This window comes from Manacus vitellinus, unplaced genomic scaffold, assembly GCF_001715985.3.
Source record: "Manacus vitellinus isolate BGI_N305 unplaced genomic scaffold, ASM171598v3 scaffold_32_pilon, whole genome shotgun sequence".
Lineage (NCBI taxonomy): Eukaryota > Metazoa > Chordata > Aves > Passeriformes > Pipridae > Manacus > Manacus vitellinus.
This window is the reverse complement of record NW_021940460.1, coordinates 8,784,195-8,801,419: the sequence shown is the minus strand read 5'-3', so window position 1 is coordinate 8,801,419 and position 17,225 is coordinate 8,784,195. Positions and strand designations below refer to the sequence as shown.

Here is a 17,225-nt window from a genome sequence, read left to right as displayed (position 1 = left end):
TGCCCCAGCCCAGCCTGAGCTCAGCCAGGCAGGGTCTAACCTGCTCTGAGCACCTCCTGCAACACTCACCGAGAGAAAACTCAGCATTACTTACCCCCAGGACAGCAATCAAACCAACAGGTCACAAATATTTACAGATGGAAGGACCAAAGAGAGAAAAGAGCCATTTTAATGTTAGTTCTGTTCCTGGACATGAGAGCTGACACACACACTGGTTCAGAACAAGGTTTGGAAAATATCTGACTTGAAAAGAATAAGGTTAAAGTTCTTTAAAGTTCTGTTCTGGACATCAAATCTCCTTTCAGCTGGAATATTAAATCTTCCCCCTCTCTTCTCCTCCACTGCCCACAATTCTGGGATCAGGGGCAATAAATAAATATTGTTCATTGCTTAACCTGCCTATTTTAACTGCTTCAAGCAAGGGATGTCCTTCCTGCTGCCTTTGCTGAGTAAGAAGTTCTTAAGAAAAAAGAAAAGAAAAAAAAAGAACAAAAAAAGCCCAAAGGGTTTCAGCACCATCAGTGCAGGAAGGCTGAGTGAACGTGCAGCTCACGGGATTAAGGCTTCAGAAAGAAACTGAGCATCCAAAAGTGGAGAGGGAAAGAAAGAGCTTAAAAAGACTGACACAAGAAATTCTGGAATGATCAAAGATGCCTTTATAAAGTTTTATCTTAACTTCATTCTAAATATACAGAATAAAAAATGTCGGCGTCAGCATTTGACATCAATCACCTCTGATAACAGCACGGACTTGGGCAGGGTGGCTTTTCCAACGTGCAGTGGATGGGACACCGGGAATTCAGACGGCACAGCCTTACCAGGAGGGACATGCAACAGTTTGTATCCAATCTGTACTCAGTTATTTACATCGGGATGGGCTGGGAAGTCATGGAAAAAGCAAAACAAGCCACCCTTCTAAATGAGAAGTCGCCCTCAGGTCAGTGTGAGTTAACCCAGGAAATGGAGAGTATGAAATCATCCAGTTTGGAAGTAATTTGGATGGACAACGTTTGTGTAAAACCCCACTGAACATCCCACTGTCCATCCTGTCCAACACAACCCAGACTCATGAAGCATTCACACCTTACCTTAACGTTTATAAGCTTGTCAGTGAAACCTTTGCTCTAATATCCAAATTACTTTCAAAAAAAAATCAAATAAAAACTTTGTTCTAGTTGAAAATTGATGTTAAAAAGTTTTCCCCCTGTTTTGAATAATGCTGATTTTTTTAACCATATGAAAAGCTGTGTCATTCCTGTGTCTGCCAGGACCCCCTGAGGGGGTTTGTTCCAGCTCATTTGGTTTTCTCCTCAGAGTACATCTTCTGCTGCAGCCTCTTGGCGTAGCTCTGGGCCATGGAGTTGATAATAGACAAGATAAAATAACAAACCATGACAATCACCAGTTTCTCAAACATCCAGGAGAGCCAGTTTTCCCCCTGGAGAGACAAAACAGAAGGAGGAGGAAGATGGAGATTAGCAGCCAGACGGTGGAGAATTCTCTAATCAAATCCAAAGCAGGGACCCAGCACAGGCTGACGGGATTCCTGCAGGTCCCTCTGCAAAGCTGCCCTTGCTCCCTGGAAAGACAATGCAGGAGGCTTTGCCAAACCCACCGCTGGGCACATGACGAATCCCTGCTCATTCCCAGGGTGCTCCCAAAGTGATTTATTATTCCCAGTATTGTTTGGGCTCCGCTAACGATTCTTAGAGTTCGGAGTTAGCAGCCCCTGACTGTCATTGCCCGTCATGTTCCCCGCACAGAAAACAATCAGGTCATTGGTTAACAATGTTTTTTTTCTTTCTCTAAACTGCACATTCCGTGTTCTCTTCCCATTAGGATGCGACTGGAAGTTCCAGTGACCTCGCCGGTCCCGCTTCCAGCGTTTTTCGTGGCAACTCTTCCCTCGTTTTTCCTGTCAAAGGAGGGCAGCAGCGCTCTGCCCACGATCCTTTCCCTGCTCTGCCCACGATCCCTTCCCTGCTCTGCCCACGATCCCTTCCCTGCTCTGCCCTCGGTCCCTTCCCTGCTCTGCCCTCGATCCCTTCCCTGCTCTGCCCACCATCCCTTCCCTGCTCTGCCCACGATCCCTTCCCTGCTCTGCCATGATCCCTTCCCTGCTCTGCCCATGATCCCTTCCCTGCTCTGCCCACCATCCCTTCCCTGCTCCAACTCCAGCCCGATCCCCCCCGAGGCTCTTTTGTGGGCAGAAACGGCCAGAGGAACATTTACAACAGCCACAAATATCGCACGTGAAATCCGAGTTAAGTTCACGGATTTTATCTAAAATGCCTCAGCATCCTCAAGGATTTCACGTCCAAGTCGCTCTGTCCCGTTGCAAATTCAGGGTAAGTTTTTTAAAATACTTTTTTTTTTAAATTTTTTTTGGGGGGGTATGAAAGGAAATTTCTGCCCCTTGTACCTGCTCTAAACACCGTAGTTTTCTTTTCCTTTCAAACACTGAAGGCTTGGGGATTTTATTTCTCTTGCTGTCCACTAAGCCACAGACCCTCCTGGCTCCTGAAGCATCGATGCTGCACAGTTTGTTACCCTTTCACATGGAAATGCAACTTTTTCCTCCTTAAATTTAACCTTCCAAGCAGGCAGCTAATGCAGAGAGGTAAGAACTGCCACTAGTCTTGCTCTATTTTTTTGTCTTATTGTCTAAAGAATTTAAATCCAATTTTCGTACAATTGCAGAGCAAGTTTGAAACAGAGTTAAGTTTAAAATCCAGTTTCACACAATTGCGGGGGAATTTTAAAACCCAATTTCACACGATTAAGGGTAGTTTTTAATTCCCAGGTTGATTTTGAAGTGAGATTTTTATCTATATTGCTCAGGTCAGTGCAGATCTTGGTAAAACAGACACGTGAAGAGCCCGAGAAAGGCTGAGCTGGGGGAGGGTCTTACCTGTGGAACGCCACCGTCCGACTTGTGGTGAAGTTTTATCCTCTGAGCTTCCAGATATTCTTGAAATGGCTTCTGAAGAGAAGGACCTATACTTGGAATAGCACTGATGGAAAGTTCATCCCAGAGAACGAGACAAAATAGGGGAGAAAAAAAAAACAAAACCAAAAAAAACCATTGGCTTTTTCTTTTTTTTAAATAAACTTACCACTTTACCTAATGAGAGCAAAGTTCAGGCTGAGCTACAGCTCAGGAGGGAACTCCTGAGACACTTGAGAAAACAGAAACCCCACGAAATAAAGCAAAATATTCATCTTTTGATCTTTCCCCAGATCCTCCAAAACTGCTCAAAAAGAAAAAATCTCTGTGAGCAGCAGAGCGCCGGGAAGGAGGGCAGGAGCTGGGAGCTGGAGCATGTCCTGGAGGCAGGAGAAGGAGCTGAGCACTGGGGCAGTGCTGGGAGGCAAATGAATGACTTCGGAGAAGTCCCACATTTATCAGCAGCAGTTCCTGTAAGAACTGGTTTGAACCGATTAATAAGGAAATGACTTGTGCTTGTGTCATCCCCCGGTTAAAAAAGAGGCTGCTCGCCCTATGACTTGCCCCTTCTCCTGCGAGGAGACGGCCCCTTTCTCCAACAAAGTCCTTATTAGGACAATCTGTGCGTCATCCCTTCCCAAAAGGAACGCGTGAGCAAATCCTGCGGCACCTCCCCCGGGCAGGGATTAACAAAGGAACAAAGAGGCGCTCGGAGCCCTGCCCTGCATCGTGCCAGCTTGGGTGGCACGGGGCGGGCTCCGAGGGACCTGCCGAACACCTTGTTCCTGCTGTGGGGTCACGTCTGGGAGCTCGGAGCCCTCTGGGGTGAGGGTGGTACCGCCGGGCAGCCTCTGCCCTCCACCCAAATCCCCTGGCCAGGCTGCCACCAAACCCACCCAGGCAGCTCTGCCTTAAATCCACCCACCCTGCTATTTAGCAAATAGAGATCCAAACCCCTTCAATAATGGTCACAACCCTTCAATAAAACCCCAAAACTCAACTATTCAACCCTAGAACTTGGGCAGCCTCTGCCCTCCCCTCAAATCCCCCTGGCCAGGCTTCCACCAAACCCACCCAGGCAGCTTTGCCTTAAATCCACCCACTCTGCTATTTAGCACAAGATCCAAACCCCTTCAATAATGGTCACAACCCTTAAATAAACCCCCAAAACTCAAATACTAAACCCCACAATTCAAATATTACCCAAAATAAACTGTCACCAGCACCAGCACGGCCTGAGCTGGGTGAACACACAATCCAAAGGCTCCCAAGGCTGGATCCACAAACATCCACCACCACTCCTAACTCCCACCACTGACAAACACCACTTGAGTTTCAAAGAGAACGGAGATTTTAATTTATTTTCTTTTTTATATTTAACTGGGGTTACATTTTTTTAAATTTAAAGAGATCAGTGTGATCTCCTACACTGAAAACTCACCTAATTTTCAACGCTTCACTTTTAACTCTTCACACCACAGGGAGGGTTCAGTAAAACAACTCCACACACCAGGACACATCCAACAACAGGTTTTACAAGTGACCATCTCCCTGCAGTCCTCCAATTATTTTCCTCCTCATTTGACACGATATTCCCTTTTCCAGGCCAGAGCCCAATTAAAAAAGAACACTTTCTAATTTTAGGAATTTCAGAAAAGGCCCCGAGTGAAGAAACAAAGTGCCTCATTCTGCTGCTCTCAATGGATTTCCTTCATGGCCGGGGGCAAACGCCTTTTTGGAGCAGATTTCCCAGAAAAAAGGCCACTTCCCTCATGATTCACCCCCGGGATGAGACAAACGGGGGGGAGGAAATTCTGTGCCCGAGGCTGCTGAAATTTCAGGGGGGGAAAAAAACCCACCCCAGAGACTCCAGCCCGTCCCTGACACGTTTTACACAAATCCAGAGGATTTCCAGGATTCAGCCCCGGCCCTTCGGCGCCGATCCCGGGAAAAGCCTCTCCCGGTGAGTCGGGGCCGGGGCCGAGTCACCCTTGGCACGTTCTGAGGTTTCTCTGCCTTCCTCCAAGAGCTCCAGCAAGGTAATGGTTCACTTTTAAGTTGTGCCTGGTTCTGAAATGAGGAATATTTAAAGGGGAGGGGTGAATGATTAACAGGAGGGTGTTCAAATGACTCGGGCTTTGCCTGAAAACCCAACAAAGTCGGGGCTAAATTAGCTTTAAACACAGAACAAAGCCATGAAATCCAAGTTCAGAGGCTTCAACAGCTCCTGCTGCATGGACACTGAATTTCAAAATTTTTGTCACTAAAGAATTATTTTTTTTTCCCTTTTCTGAGCACGGCTATGACTTAAATTAATTAAATTAAAAATGCACAAAATTAACTTCCTTACAGCTGTTTTAAAGAACTGCAAGATTCTCAATGTGAGGACCTGGGCTTCTAAAATTCTGCAATTTTTCTAGAGTCTTTAATACTGAAAAAAAAAAAATGTGCCTAGATTTAAATAAGGAGCAAAACGAAGCAGAGGAACATTTAGAATAATCCTGAATCCGCAGTGCTGGGAATGAAATCCTTGAAATCCCATTTCAGCAGGACAGTGTTGGTTACTTGTGCTCTTTTGGCAAAATTAAACCATTTAATCTCCCCAGATATGTCACCTGATATCCAAGTGTGGACATAACTTAGATCTAAAAGTCTTAAAACTCAGTTTTATTTAATTTAATTACACCTAAGTGTAACTGAGAAGAAGTTTTAGGAACTCTTAACATTCAATTTTTGGTTTAATTCCTTCTGATTCTCTGCTAAAATTGAATGTTCCACAAGGAGTTGTAACTGAGAACAAACCTCCAAACAACTGCACCAGCCTTCGGTGCAGCCTAAATTAATGAAAATTAAAACATTTCAGTCAAAAACACGACTGGAATTCCAACACTAAAATATAAACATCATTCAGAATTCTGATTCACTGAGAAACCACCGTTGGAGCCCGTTCTCAGAACTGTCACCTGGGATTTGTAATCAAACAGATGAGGATTTATTGTCTTTAACTCAAAGCTACAATTTCTATCCACATAAAAAATTCTAAAGCTGGTTTTTTGCAATAATTAAACCAAAACTTCCCATCTATTCAAAGCACCACATTACAGAGATTCAGCAAAGCTGCTTCAGGATTAGTTTTAAAATTACACCAAAGACCTGCAGGCTCTGACTCCCTAAAACTTCCATTCTCTTTTCAGCAAAACCGTGTTTAAAATCCACTGGACAATTTATAAATTTGCTTTTCCAAGAGTGACTGTCACTGTAAGTGGGAGGAAAGGTTAAATCCTTTGAACAGAACCTTTGGAACCCCAGGGAGGAGTTTTCTCCAAGGCACCAAACCCAGAGGAGAAAAATTGTGTTTTCCCCTGTGCTTAAGAAAAAGCAGGAATTTATTTGCTATTCCAGTCAATGCATTTTTACTGATACTAAAAATACTTATTTAATACCATTTAATCATGATATTTGCACTTTTGAAAGGCATCGTTTTCAGCTGACAAGATCTTTAGGAGTAGAGGTTGCTCTCGAGTTCCTGAGATCTCTTACCCTGTGCTTGGAGAGGTTGGGAACACTCAGGGAATTAATCCCAAGCTGTGCTAAAGCTCAAGGGCAGGGCTCACTCAACAACTCCCTAAAAATCTCCCAGAGCCCCATTTAGGATAGAAAGTTCCCATCTTACAAAAACACTCGTGGGGTTTTGGCCACTTTTCCAGAGAGAAATGTCAGAATTCCCAAGTATTTTAAAAAAAGAAAAAAAGCAGCAGCCACTGTGAGGTCCCATTTTGGGAGCATTAATGGGGCTTTCACTGCTAATTAGAGCTTCTCATTGACAAGAGGCTCGAGCAGCAAGTGCTGATGAAGCAGCTGATTAACTCTGAGCTGTTCTGAAACTCCAGTTATTCTGGGGGAAATTAAAAATGTAAATAAGAGTTTCAGTGCATCTCTGAGCCTGACAGACCGAGCTCAGCAGCTCCTGGGAACAACTGAGATCCAAACACGGGGGTTTAAAATTGTGGAAGCCTTGTTTGAGCATGGAAGTTTATTTTCTCCTGGAAATTATACCCTGGAGGGTTTGGGACCCTGCCCTCCTGCAGCAAACAGGGATTATCCCTGCTACAAAAAAGTGCCACTGAAGGATGTGCCAGAGGCAGGAGGGACATTCTGGGCTGGACTTTTCCCTCTCTGCACCTCCAATCTTTAAAATCACACTATTGACAGCCAGGCCAGAGGGGCAAAGGCTCTCACCTCTCAACAATTATGCAAAACATCATTAAACCATCCCATTTATTAATTCCTATTTCTCCACTCCCCTGGGAGAGCACAGAAAAACATCAGGAAGAGGCACCAAATTTGGGTATTTAAGTGGTACCAACTTCTCTGGAAGTCAGACATTTCATAAACCACTGAAACCAGCTTCCAGTGGAAGAACTTTGGTGCCCCTGGACAATCAGCAGAGCGGGTTCATTTGCATTCCCCTGGGAGCAGAGCACCTCTCCAGCTCCTGGAGCCCTCGGAGGTCCCTGTGCCTGCAGCCCGGGCTGAGCAGCCCAACGGTCGGGTTTAATGAGCTGTCATTTCCTGTGCCGATAAAACCTCTCCCAGGATCCAAACCAGCCCCTTCCCGGGGCTGCAGCACTGCCAGGACCTGCTCTGGGCTCGGCCTTAACCAGCCCTGCACCCCGGCTCAGGGAAACCTGGACCCTGGCTCAGGGAAACCCGGGAGCTGGGACTGCCCAGAACCAGATCCTTGGCTTAGGGAAACCTGGATCCCAGTTTAGGGAAAGCTGGGAGCTGGGACTGTCCAAACCTGGACCCCAGCTTGGGGAAACCTGGGAGCTGGGACTGCCCAGGACTAGACCCTGGCTCAGGGAAACTGGGAGCTCGGGCTACCCCAAAGCTGGACCCTGGCTCAGAGAAACCTGGGAGGTAGAACCAGGCACTGACTTAGGGAAAGCTGGACCCTGGCTCGGGGAAAGCCTGGAGCCTTTGCAGGCTGGGCTCCCCAGGAGCAGCCCCAGCTGGGTCTGAGCTGAGCTGTTCGGGGCTCTGAAGCTGCACAAAATAAATCTGGTTCAGGGCAGGATCAACAGAGACCTTTGGGGTTCAAAGGCTCCCTGGAGACTCATTTCCTTCGGGAGATGAAGACAGAAAATCTCCCTGGAGTCCCCAAGCCAAACGGGTCCCCCATCTGACAGTCTCACCTGGGCCCTCCCATCCCACGTGAGCCTGCAGGGCTTTCCTTGTGCCACTGTTAAACCAAGGCTTCCAAAAATAGCACCAGCAACACCCCTGACCTGCCCCTCCTCAGCTCTGCTCCCCAGTGCTCTGAGCAAGGAAACTCCTACTTGCATTTTAAAGATTTTTTTTGGTACTAATTCAGGGGAAAGAAAACTTGCTTGTTGGGAGTTAAATCCTTCGAGCTTTTTGCAAATAAACTTCTATAATTCTGCTGTGATGCACTGGGAGGTTTTCAGCTCCAGAGCTGCTCACATTTCCTCCACCTCTGTGCCCCTCTGAAGGCTCTAAAGCCTGGTTTGTGCAGAGCTGCTCTGCTGGACACAGTCCCACAGGTGCTGATGGAGCTGGGGCAGGGGAGAGGAGTTACTGAACCAACCAGTGTGAGGTGGATCCGTGTAACCTTCCAGAATCCCTCTCAGGAGGTTGGGAAGTCTCTGCTCTTCACCTCCTCAGCCACTTCAGGTTGCTTTTGCTGAGTTCTACTACACAGCTTTTGTGTAGTAGAAACTGGAACCTGTTTCTCAAAACGCCCTTTGAAGCAGCTCAGCAGGACCTGGGCTGGGGCAGAACAAAGGTCCAGCTGTCAGAGGGTGGGGGTGGCTCCCAAAAACCAGGGAATCAAACCCAGGGCTCTGCCCACCCCAGGAAAAGATTCCTGGTGCAGCCCTTCATCACTCCTTGACTTGTGCTCTGAAGAAATAACCTAAACCTGGACTGTAAACGATTTTTGACCAAAAAAAAACCCCTGACAATCCTTAAACAAACTTCCCACCAGGGACTGTGATCCCATTTGTGCTGTCTGGGGGGAAGGAACATCAGGCTCCTTTCCCCAGCACTGACTGGGAGCAACTTGTGAACCAAGATTTATGGCACAATAAACAGCAGGAAACTGGTTTGTCCAGGCAACAGTTCCAGTGCCTGTGACCAAAAACCTGCTGTTCTCTCAGATGGGCATCATTCCCACGGGGCTGCAGGGCTGGCAAATATGTCCCACAAAAAACATCGGGATAAGGACCCTTCATGGATATTTTTGGGTAGGTTTCCAGAGTTGGCTGAATGACACCTTGCAGGGTCTCGCTCGTGGGTAAAAATCCGTGGAAGTGGCAAAATTTTTAAATGCATTTCACTGCATGTAAACTTCAAATTACTTTATTGACTAATTATTCCATCCCTGGAAGTGTCCAAGGCCAGGCTGGACAGGGCTTGGAGCAAACTGGGATTGCAGAAGGTGTCCCTGCCCGTGGAAAGGTTGGAACAAGATGATCTTTAAGGTTCCTTCCAACCCAAACCATCCTGGGATTCTGATCTACCACAGGTAAAAAGGTGGGATTCCTCCCAAAGGGATGTGGCCACTGAATTCAGATGCTTTGGAGGTGAAGGCCATGTGCAATAAAACATGATGTTTTTTAGGAATTATGAATTTTTATGAATGTTTTGGGTGCCTGTTGTGAAGCTCACCAAACGTGAACAGGGCAGGCTGAATCAAACAAAAATTAGATTCTTTCTGAACATGTAACCAGAATGGATGGGCAGCAGCTCTGTGGATGGTTTGTGCTTTGAGAATTATTTCTTCAAGTAGTTTTCTGGGAATTCTTAATCCCCATTTAAAAACTGCCACTTCCAGGAAAACATCATCGTGTCTAAAAGCACTTTGCTCAGTGTGACTTCACAGCCAGCCCTGCAGCTGTAGGTGAAAAAACCAAAAAGCAAAGACTGAGGAGCCAAAATAAAACCCACAGTAATTAAATCTTTGCAACGGGCTGGGCTGGGCCCAAAAGCAGCTTTACAGGGGGGTAAAATCAGGCAGTTAAACTGTTCTTCAAGGGACAGGACCCAAAGCTCCTGCACCCCAAAAGAAGCTCAGGCACAGAGCAGCTGAGAGAACAGGATCCTCTCCCAGCACTGGGGCAGCAACAAAGGGCTCCGAGCAGGAACTGGTGGAACAGGTTGGTGATTCCCAGCCCAGGGAGTTCCCAGCACCTCTAAACCCTCCCCAGCCTGGCTTTCAGCCTCCCCCCAGCTCCAGCTCCCAAACCCACCCCTGTCCCCTCCTTCCTCCCAACCAGGTTTGTTGCCACCACCCACCTTGGGACTGCTTTTTGTGCTCCAGCGACCACCAAAAATCCTCAAAAATTCAAAATTTTCCATGAGCAGCTTCTCCATTTCCTGCCACGTTTGCCTCTGTTTGTTTAATTACTACAGGGAGTATTTTATGAGCTGTTTGTAGACAGAGCTGTGAAGTCACATCACCCTCAGTGCTATTAAACCAGTGACACAATAAACAGCTCCTGAGCTGTACATGTGAATAATTCCTGCTTTTTCACTAAAAATCACGGAATTAGCAAGAAATTCTCCCTGGCTTATAAAATCAAATCTCCCCAGACTTTATCTCACAACTTAAATCTTCTGTCTAGGTTTTTTTCTCCTGGATATTACTGTGTCCATTATTTTCAGGTGCTGTGCTCAGATATTTCCCATTGTGCAAGAGCAACGTCCCAGACAAAGGAAGCCTGAAGTGGAATTTGATTCAAATGAAGTTACTGACCACTAAAGAGAACTGTATTTTAATTTAATAACAGGGCTTTTAATGCAAGGTATTGTTTAACATGTTTGCTGTTCCCTCTAACACAGATTGATGAGGTAATGCCAGCAGACAGCTTGGGAAAAGTCAAGGATACCGGGACATTCCAAAAATCTCACTGTCTCCCAGGAACATTTTTTAACTCTGACATCAACCCTCCAATAAACCCAAATCCAGCAGAGCTCCTGTGACTGCACTCGGGGTAATTCAATGCAAAATTATCTCCAAGACAGATGAAGTAGGAAAAAAACTCCTGGGTTTGGCTCCAGGATCCTCAGGAGAGGAAATCCTTGGAAATACCTGAGCTGGTGTGACTGAGAAAAAACTCCTGATGGTTCAAAGTTGCCACGTTTCTCTCCCTTTTGTTTTAAATAATGTTCAAAGCAACAAATTAATGTTGAAGTTTGGTACAAAACAGATGGGAAGATCAGGAATAATAAAGTCAGGATTAATGAAATTCCCTACAAGTTTCTTCTGACACTCCTTTTCCTTTGTCCAGCATCACTGCTTGGAGTTTGGGTGCTTTAAAAGGAATTATTTCCAGACATTCCTGCCCTGGAACCGTTCTGGAGGAGTGTGGATTTGGGGATTTTATGTGAAAATAGTTATTACAGTTTGGGCAGCAAAGTGTCAATCAATTTGTCCCATTGAACAAACCTTGGGAAAGCAGAAACACCTTGGAATTTAATTTAGTTTATGGATTCATATGAGATTGGATTAATTCTAGTTTATAAAAAACCCACAAAGCCCAACAAAACCCCCAAACCCCACGAAAATAAAACTTTGTATTTGCATATCAGAGACTCACATTTAAAACTTCCAACCTGGAATTCTGTTGCTTTGTCTGTTCCCCCCTTGCCCAAACTGTTCCTAGCTGAGGGTTTGCTTGTTTTAAACTGAGATTTTAACTTAAAAAAATAAAATATCCATCCATTACTAAAGAACTCAGTAAAAAAAAAAAAGACAGTTTTTCTCAAAGCCACAACAGTTTACCCATGAAAACTGCCCTTTTCTACCAAAATTTATCAGAATGGAGATCAAACTCTACACACCCAATTTCTCACCCTGATGGTTTATGAGAGATTCAATATTGTAAATGTCTAATGTGTAACTGTATGGAAGATGTTTAGTGTTATCTTGGAACACTGCATAAAATCCCGAGGTTTTAATATAGAATCATGGAATTCTATGATTTTCTCTATAAATATAATATGTAAAATACATATCTATAATATATCCATAATACAGTATAATATCTAAACTATAGAAATATTATAAGTATTTATTATTATATATAATATATGGATATAATAAAAATATAAAATAATATTATATTATTTATTATTAAAGTAATTATAAGGTATTATAATATATAATATATAAAATAATGTATTTGTATAAGTTATAAATATACTAGAACTATAGATAATATGTTAATATAATAATATTATGTTAATATATTATCTATATATAGATAATATATATAACTATAGATAATATGTTAATATAAATATACTATAACTATAGATAATATGTTAATATAACTTTTCTCACTACAACCCTGAAGAAAGTCCCTGCAAAGCAGCCCCCTTGCAGCTAAAAGTGCAGGAATGTCTCCCTGGAAGAGCTGCCTCCCATTCCTGGGGGAAGGTTCCTGCTGCTCCTGCAGCCCCACCCTGGGGGCTGTTCCTGGCAGGACTTTGAGGTGAGGCCTAAATTCTGGGTGGGCCAAAGCTGGGCTTGGAAACAAAGCCTGACTCCCAGCCCAGCTGCTCTGAGCCCTGCACTGCTCTCCCACTTAATGAGGGCAGGTATTAATTACTCACCCAATGAGAGCCACCATCTGCTCCACGATGTGTTTGCTGAAGGTGATGATGACGAAGAGTTTCTGCAGGAAGGAGAGGAGTGGGATCAGAAGGGAGGCACAGACAGTGCCTCGTGTCCCTTCCCCCCCAGTCCCACAGCTCCCCCTCCTCTCCTCTTTCACAGCCTTCCCTTTTCAGCATTCCCTTCAAAAAGCTGGTCCCTTTCTCCCTCTGTTTCCTCCCAGATTTCATCTCTTGCAATGTTTTTGTAGCCTGTTCCCGACCATCCGTGTCCTCCCCAGCCCCACGTTCCCAGAGGCTCAAGGTCACTTTACTCCGTCAACAAAGTTTTCATGGAAAAGCAGCCACGGCTGTGCAGCAAAATTCACATCCCCTTACACAAACACAGGGACCTGAGGATCACAGGGGGGAAAAATAACATATTTCAGTCCCCGAGTCCACGTGGCTCAGACAGAACACGGCAAAAAATACTCAGTGAAGAACAAGGAGCCTTTGGGCACCTGTGGGATTGTCACTGTGACACAACAGCCTGCTTGGAACAGAGGAATGTCAATTAAAAACTCCTGTAACACATCCCAATGGCTGTGTAGACATTTCACCACTCCCCTTCCTCCAAAAGCAGTTAAAATGTTGATAAAACAGCCTTTGCTCCTTCCCCTTGGTCCTGTTTGACATCAGGGTGAGCAGACTGTGAGTGGACGAGGGTACACAAAGTTCCCACAGCCTCCTTGGACCAATTTAAGCCTGACCTAAGCAGAGCTGCCCTTCCTAGGCTGGAAACAGGGGATGTGACTCCAACCAAAGGATCCTGTGGCCTGGAGGAAGAGCCCAGTTCAAAGCAGCTCCGGGATGGCCACTGCTCCAGTCACTGCTTCCTGTCTGGAGAACACTTCATTAAAGGCCTTTTCCATGACTCTCACATTTCCTAAATTCCAAGTTCAGCCAGATCACTCTGAAAATCAGGGCTATTGCACAAGAGTGTGCTTGAAAAAGAGAATTCTAATAGCTGAGCCCATTATAAAATCAGATGATTTACCAACTGTACAAGACACTGGGAAATGGTTTTGCACTTCCATGTGATCCGAGCGAGGAGCACCATAAATTACACAGCAAACACTGTGGGAGCTGAACAGGGCAATTAAAGCAATAAAAGGAATATTGATCAGATGCTATTTCACTTCCCTGTGCTGCCAGACACAGAGATTTAAAAGCAGAAAAAAATTCAGATAATACAAAAATAGGTGTGGAGGAAAAGCTGTTCCATCCCAGTAAAGGAGAGAACTGCCAAATCTATTTGTTGTTTTCTGTTTAAGGGCTGGGCAGAGTAAAACAACCATTTAGAAAACGATGGGAGGAACAAAGCTGAAGATTGAAATCTCCTGTTCTGGGCAAAGGATTTTAAAGCAGCTTGGTGAGGTTATTACAGGAGTAATTTTATACTAAAAGCTTCTGCTATTGAAAAAGAAATCTCTGCAGAGATTTCCAAGCAACAGAGGTACAGGCACTGTCTTAAAGAACCCAAACTCAGCCAAAAACACCCCGAACAGAGACACAGCTCATGAGCCAGCACTGACCACACCTGGAGGGTCCCCAGGGAACCAGCACTTCACCTCCCTTAGCACGAAACGGGGACGCTGCATTTAAAAGCAAAACTGAACGTTTTTGACCGGGATTGGCAAATTCAGCCCCTGAGGGAACAGGACAAAGGGGAACATCAAAACCAGGTTGAGGAGCCCAAAAAGTGCCGACCTTGCTGCGAGGGGGGCTGAGGAGCCCGGGGAGGAGCCCCGGGCTGGGCTCAGGGCACCGGGGGTTTCTCTACGTGCTCAGCGGAGCTAAAAAGAGCCTCTCCCGAGCCTCTGCAGCCGCGCCGTTACCAAAAAGGCAAGTTCACTATGAGTGCCGAGCTGGTAAAAGCCGTAGGTAAATACCTTGGCTAACCACCAATTTCCTGAGCGGGTCAGCACAGAGCTCGTTCCTCCGGGGCTATAAATTACTCACTGGGAGCCTGAGCAGCCCAGCAGATCCTTTATTGTAAAGCCTTTGCACCAAATTAATTTCCATGACTTCAGGTCGGGCAGGGAGACTCCACAAGCCATTAGGAAGTAACACGGTGGAACGGTAAGAGAAGGAGAAAAGTCTCTCCCCCCCACCCCCCAGAGCCCGAGGGAGGGGCAGCACTTGCCTGGATGTGCATTTTAATGACTGCTTTGCCAATCAGGGTGGCACCGAAGAAGGTCCAGAAGGGAACGAGGAAGTGCCCACATGTTATCCCGGCCAGGTCAAACAGGGGGTTCGGGATCTGTGGAGTGAAGGGGAAGAGGTTCAGGAATTCAGCACACACGGGATGAACAGGAGCACGACGGACTCTGAAACCCTGAAAAATGAACAGTTTCCCCTTCTCCAACTTGATCCAAAGCTCCTGTGTCTCCAGAGCTACAAAACTGTTGCTGTCACACCACATAACTCTGGGATTCAGCTCCACCATGTCCCAGACAATTCCATTCTCATGGTCCCTCCTTACCCCTGGATTCTGACAAAAGCCAGCAGCAAGTTTTCCATGTGAAATGCACAGAAACCACAGCAAAGCCATTTTGAGTGATTTATCAAATTTTCTCCCTGACAAGCACATCACTCTTGGAAGCCAGTGCTCCAACTGATCCCCGGTGATTTCCAGTTGAGAAACTACACTAAAAACTGGCATTTATGGTCATATGTATCCAGTTTAAAAGTACTGATTAGATTTTATAAAGCATATGCATTTCATTTGAAATTAAACGAATTTTTTATTATTATTAAACTGTTGGCTTGACTTTTGGTATTGCGATACTATCTGTAAAATATTTTTGAAGTGAAACCAAGAAAGTATCCAAATTCCAACCTTTCAGCCTGCAGTGAAGGGGCAGTGTCTGAGGGGAGTGTGTAATCACAGCAGCAATGTGGTACTGGGGTAACAAACTGCAGGACTGGTGGTGTTTTGTTACATAAATAATGAAATAAAGAGTGAGGATTGGTAAAGAATAAAGGATAACAACACTGCCTGGGCTGACTGGGCACCTGCAGTGTGGGAGGAAGCTGAGCAGGGCTGGACTGGGCTGTTCCAGCCCAGCAATTCAGATTTATGAGCACCCACAGCAGCACCTGCAGAGGGAGAAACCTGAAACGGGCTCTGATCGTGCCCAAAATGGTCCCTGGACAGGCTCCACCTCAGGGACCTGCCCTGGGGCAGCTGCTCTGGGCACAGGAGTTGGTGAATTATTGACCCAGCCCAGCTCCAGGGTGTTCTGGGTTGGGTGGTTTGAGGGGTTTTGGGGAGTTCACAGAAGGTTTCAATGCTCTGGGCAGGGAGCCCTTGGGGCAGGGAGCCCTGGGGGCAGGGGCTGTGGGGCTGTAGGGCCAGCCCTGCACTCAACAGACATGGGCAGGAGTTACCCCGGGCCCTGAGAGGGTGTTCCTGGGCTTGGTTTTGAGAACACACACAGACAGCGCTGGGAGTCGCTGAAAAAAGCCCACAAAGCCAGGAGGGTGAATTCTCCCAAGTCACAGGGAGGATTTTCAGGGCTGATTCTTGCTTTGTTCCTTCCCCTGAGCAGCCTTTCCATAGAAACAGGCTCAGGACAATACTGTGGCTTCCTTATTGCCACTCATCAACATTACAGTCAGTTGACCTCACTGGATGAACTTGCAGAGCTTTAAATTCAATTTGATGGGGCTTTTCTGTTGCATTTAGAAGCCACCACTCGACAGACAGTGACCCACAGCTGGGCCAGGACCACCACTCTGGGAGCAAGTTCTCCAGTCATAAAAAACACATCACATAAACCCCTGCTTCAAATCCTCAAGGAAGGTCCCAGTTCTGAGTGAAGGAGGCACCTTCCAGCACACAGAGGAGCAGCAAAAAGGAAGAGAAGGTGGTGGGGGGGGCTGGCTTTCTCTGCCTTTCTCTCCCTTCCTCTCCCTCAGGTGCCACACAAAAGCACGGCTCTGGATCCCTGTTTTTCCCGGGCCTCTCCCCTTCCACAGCTGCTCCGCAGTTGCTCAGTAAACACATTAACAAATCCCCAGGTGCCTCCCGGTGGATCGATGGCTCCTCATCCCTCCCCCGCCCGGCCGGAGCTCAGGGCAGGGGGCAGCGAGCAGGGAAGGAGTTCGGCAAATGTTTAAGGATTACTCAGCAGGAACTACAAAATGTTTACACGTCACCTCTCTCGTGTTTACCAGCTCCTTCCTCGTGTTCTCCTTGTCCAGCCACCCCAGGAACTCATCCCTGCCACCCCCGAGCTGTGCTGGGGACAGGGATGTACCCCAGGTCACAGGGATGTGTCCCAGGTCACAGGGATGTACCCCGGGTCACAGGGATGTACCCCAGATCACAGGGATGTACCCCAGGTCACAGGGATGTGTCCCAGATCACAGGGATGTACCCCAGGTCACAGGGATGTACCCCGGGTCACAGGGATGTGTCCCAGATCACAGGGATGTACCCTGGGTCACAGGGATGTGTCCCAGGTCACAGGGATGTGCCCCGGGTCACAGGGATGTGTCCCAGGTCACAGGGATGTGTCCCAGGTCACGGGGATGTGTCCCGGGTCACAGGGATGTACCCCAGATCACAGGGATGTACCCCGGGTCACGGTGA

At 46.5% G+C, this 17,225-nt stretch overlaps 1 protein-coding gene across 2 annotated transcripts in view; it reads right to left on the bottom strand.

The window, feature by feature from the left end:
• Window positions 1-633: 633 nt before the first annotated feature.
• The window catches only part of VMP1 (vacuole membrane protein 1), a 56,166-nt gene continuing 39,574 nt past the window's right edge, over window positions 634-17,225 (bottom strand). For both annotated transcript variants that reach the window (XM_029961340.1, XM_018076740.1), the window contains 4 exons: window positions 14,772-14,888; window positions 12,587-12,648; window positions 2,912-3,014; window positions 634-1,438 (listed from right to left, as the gene is read on the bottom strand). In XM_029961340.1, coding sequence (XP_029817200.1) covers window positions 1,295-1,438; window positions 2,912-3,014; window positions 12,587-12,648; window positions 14,772-14,888 — 426 coding nt within the window. In that variant the 3' untranslated portion in view covers window positions 634-1,294. The remainder of the gene's footprint in view (window positions 1,439-2,911; window positions 3,015-12,586; window positions 12,649-14,771; window positions 14,889-17,225) is intronic.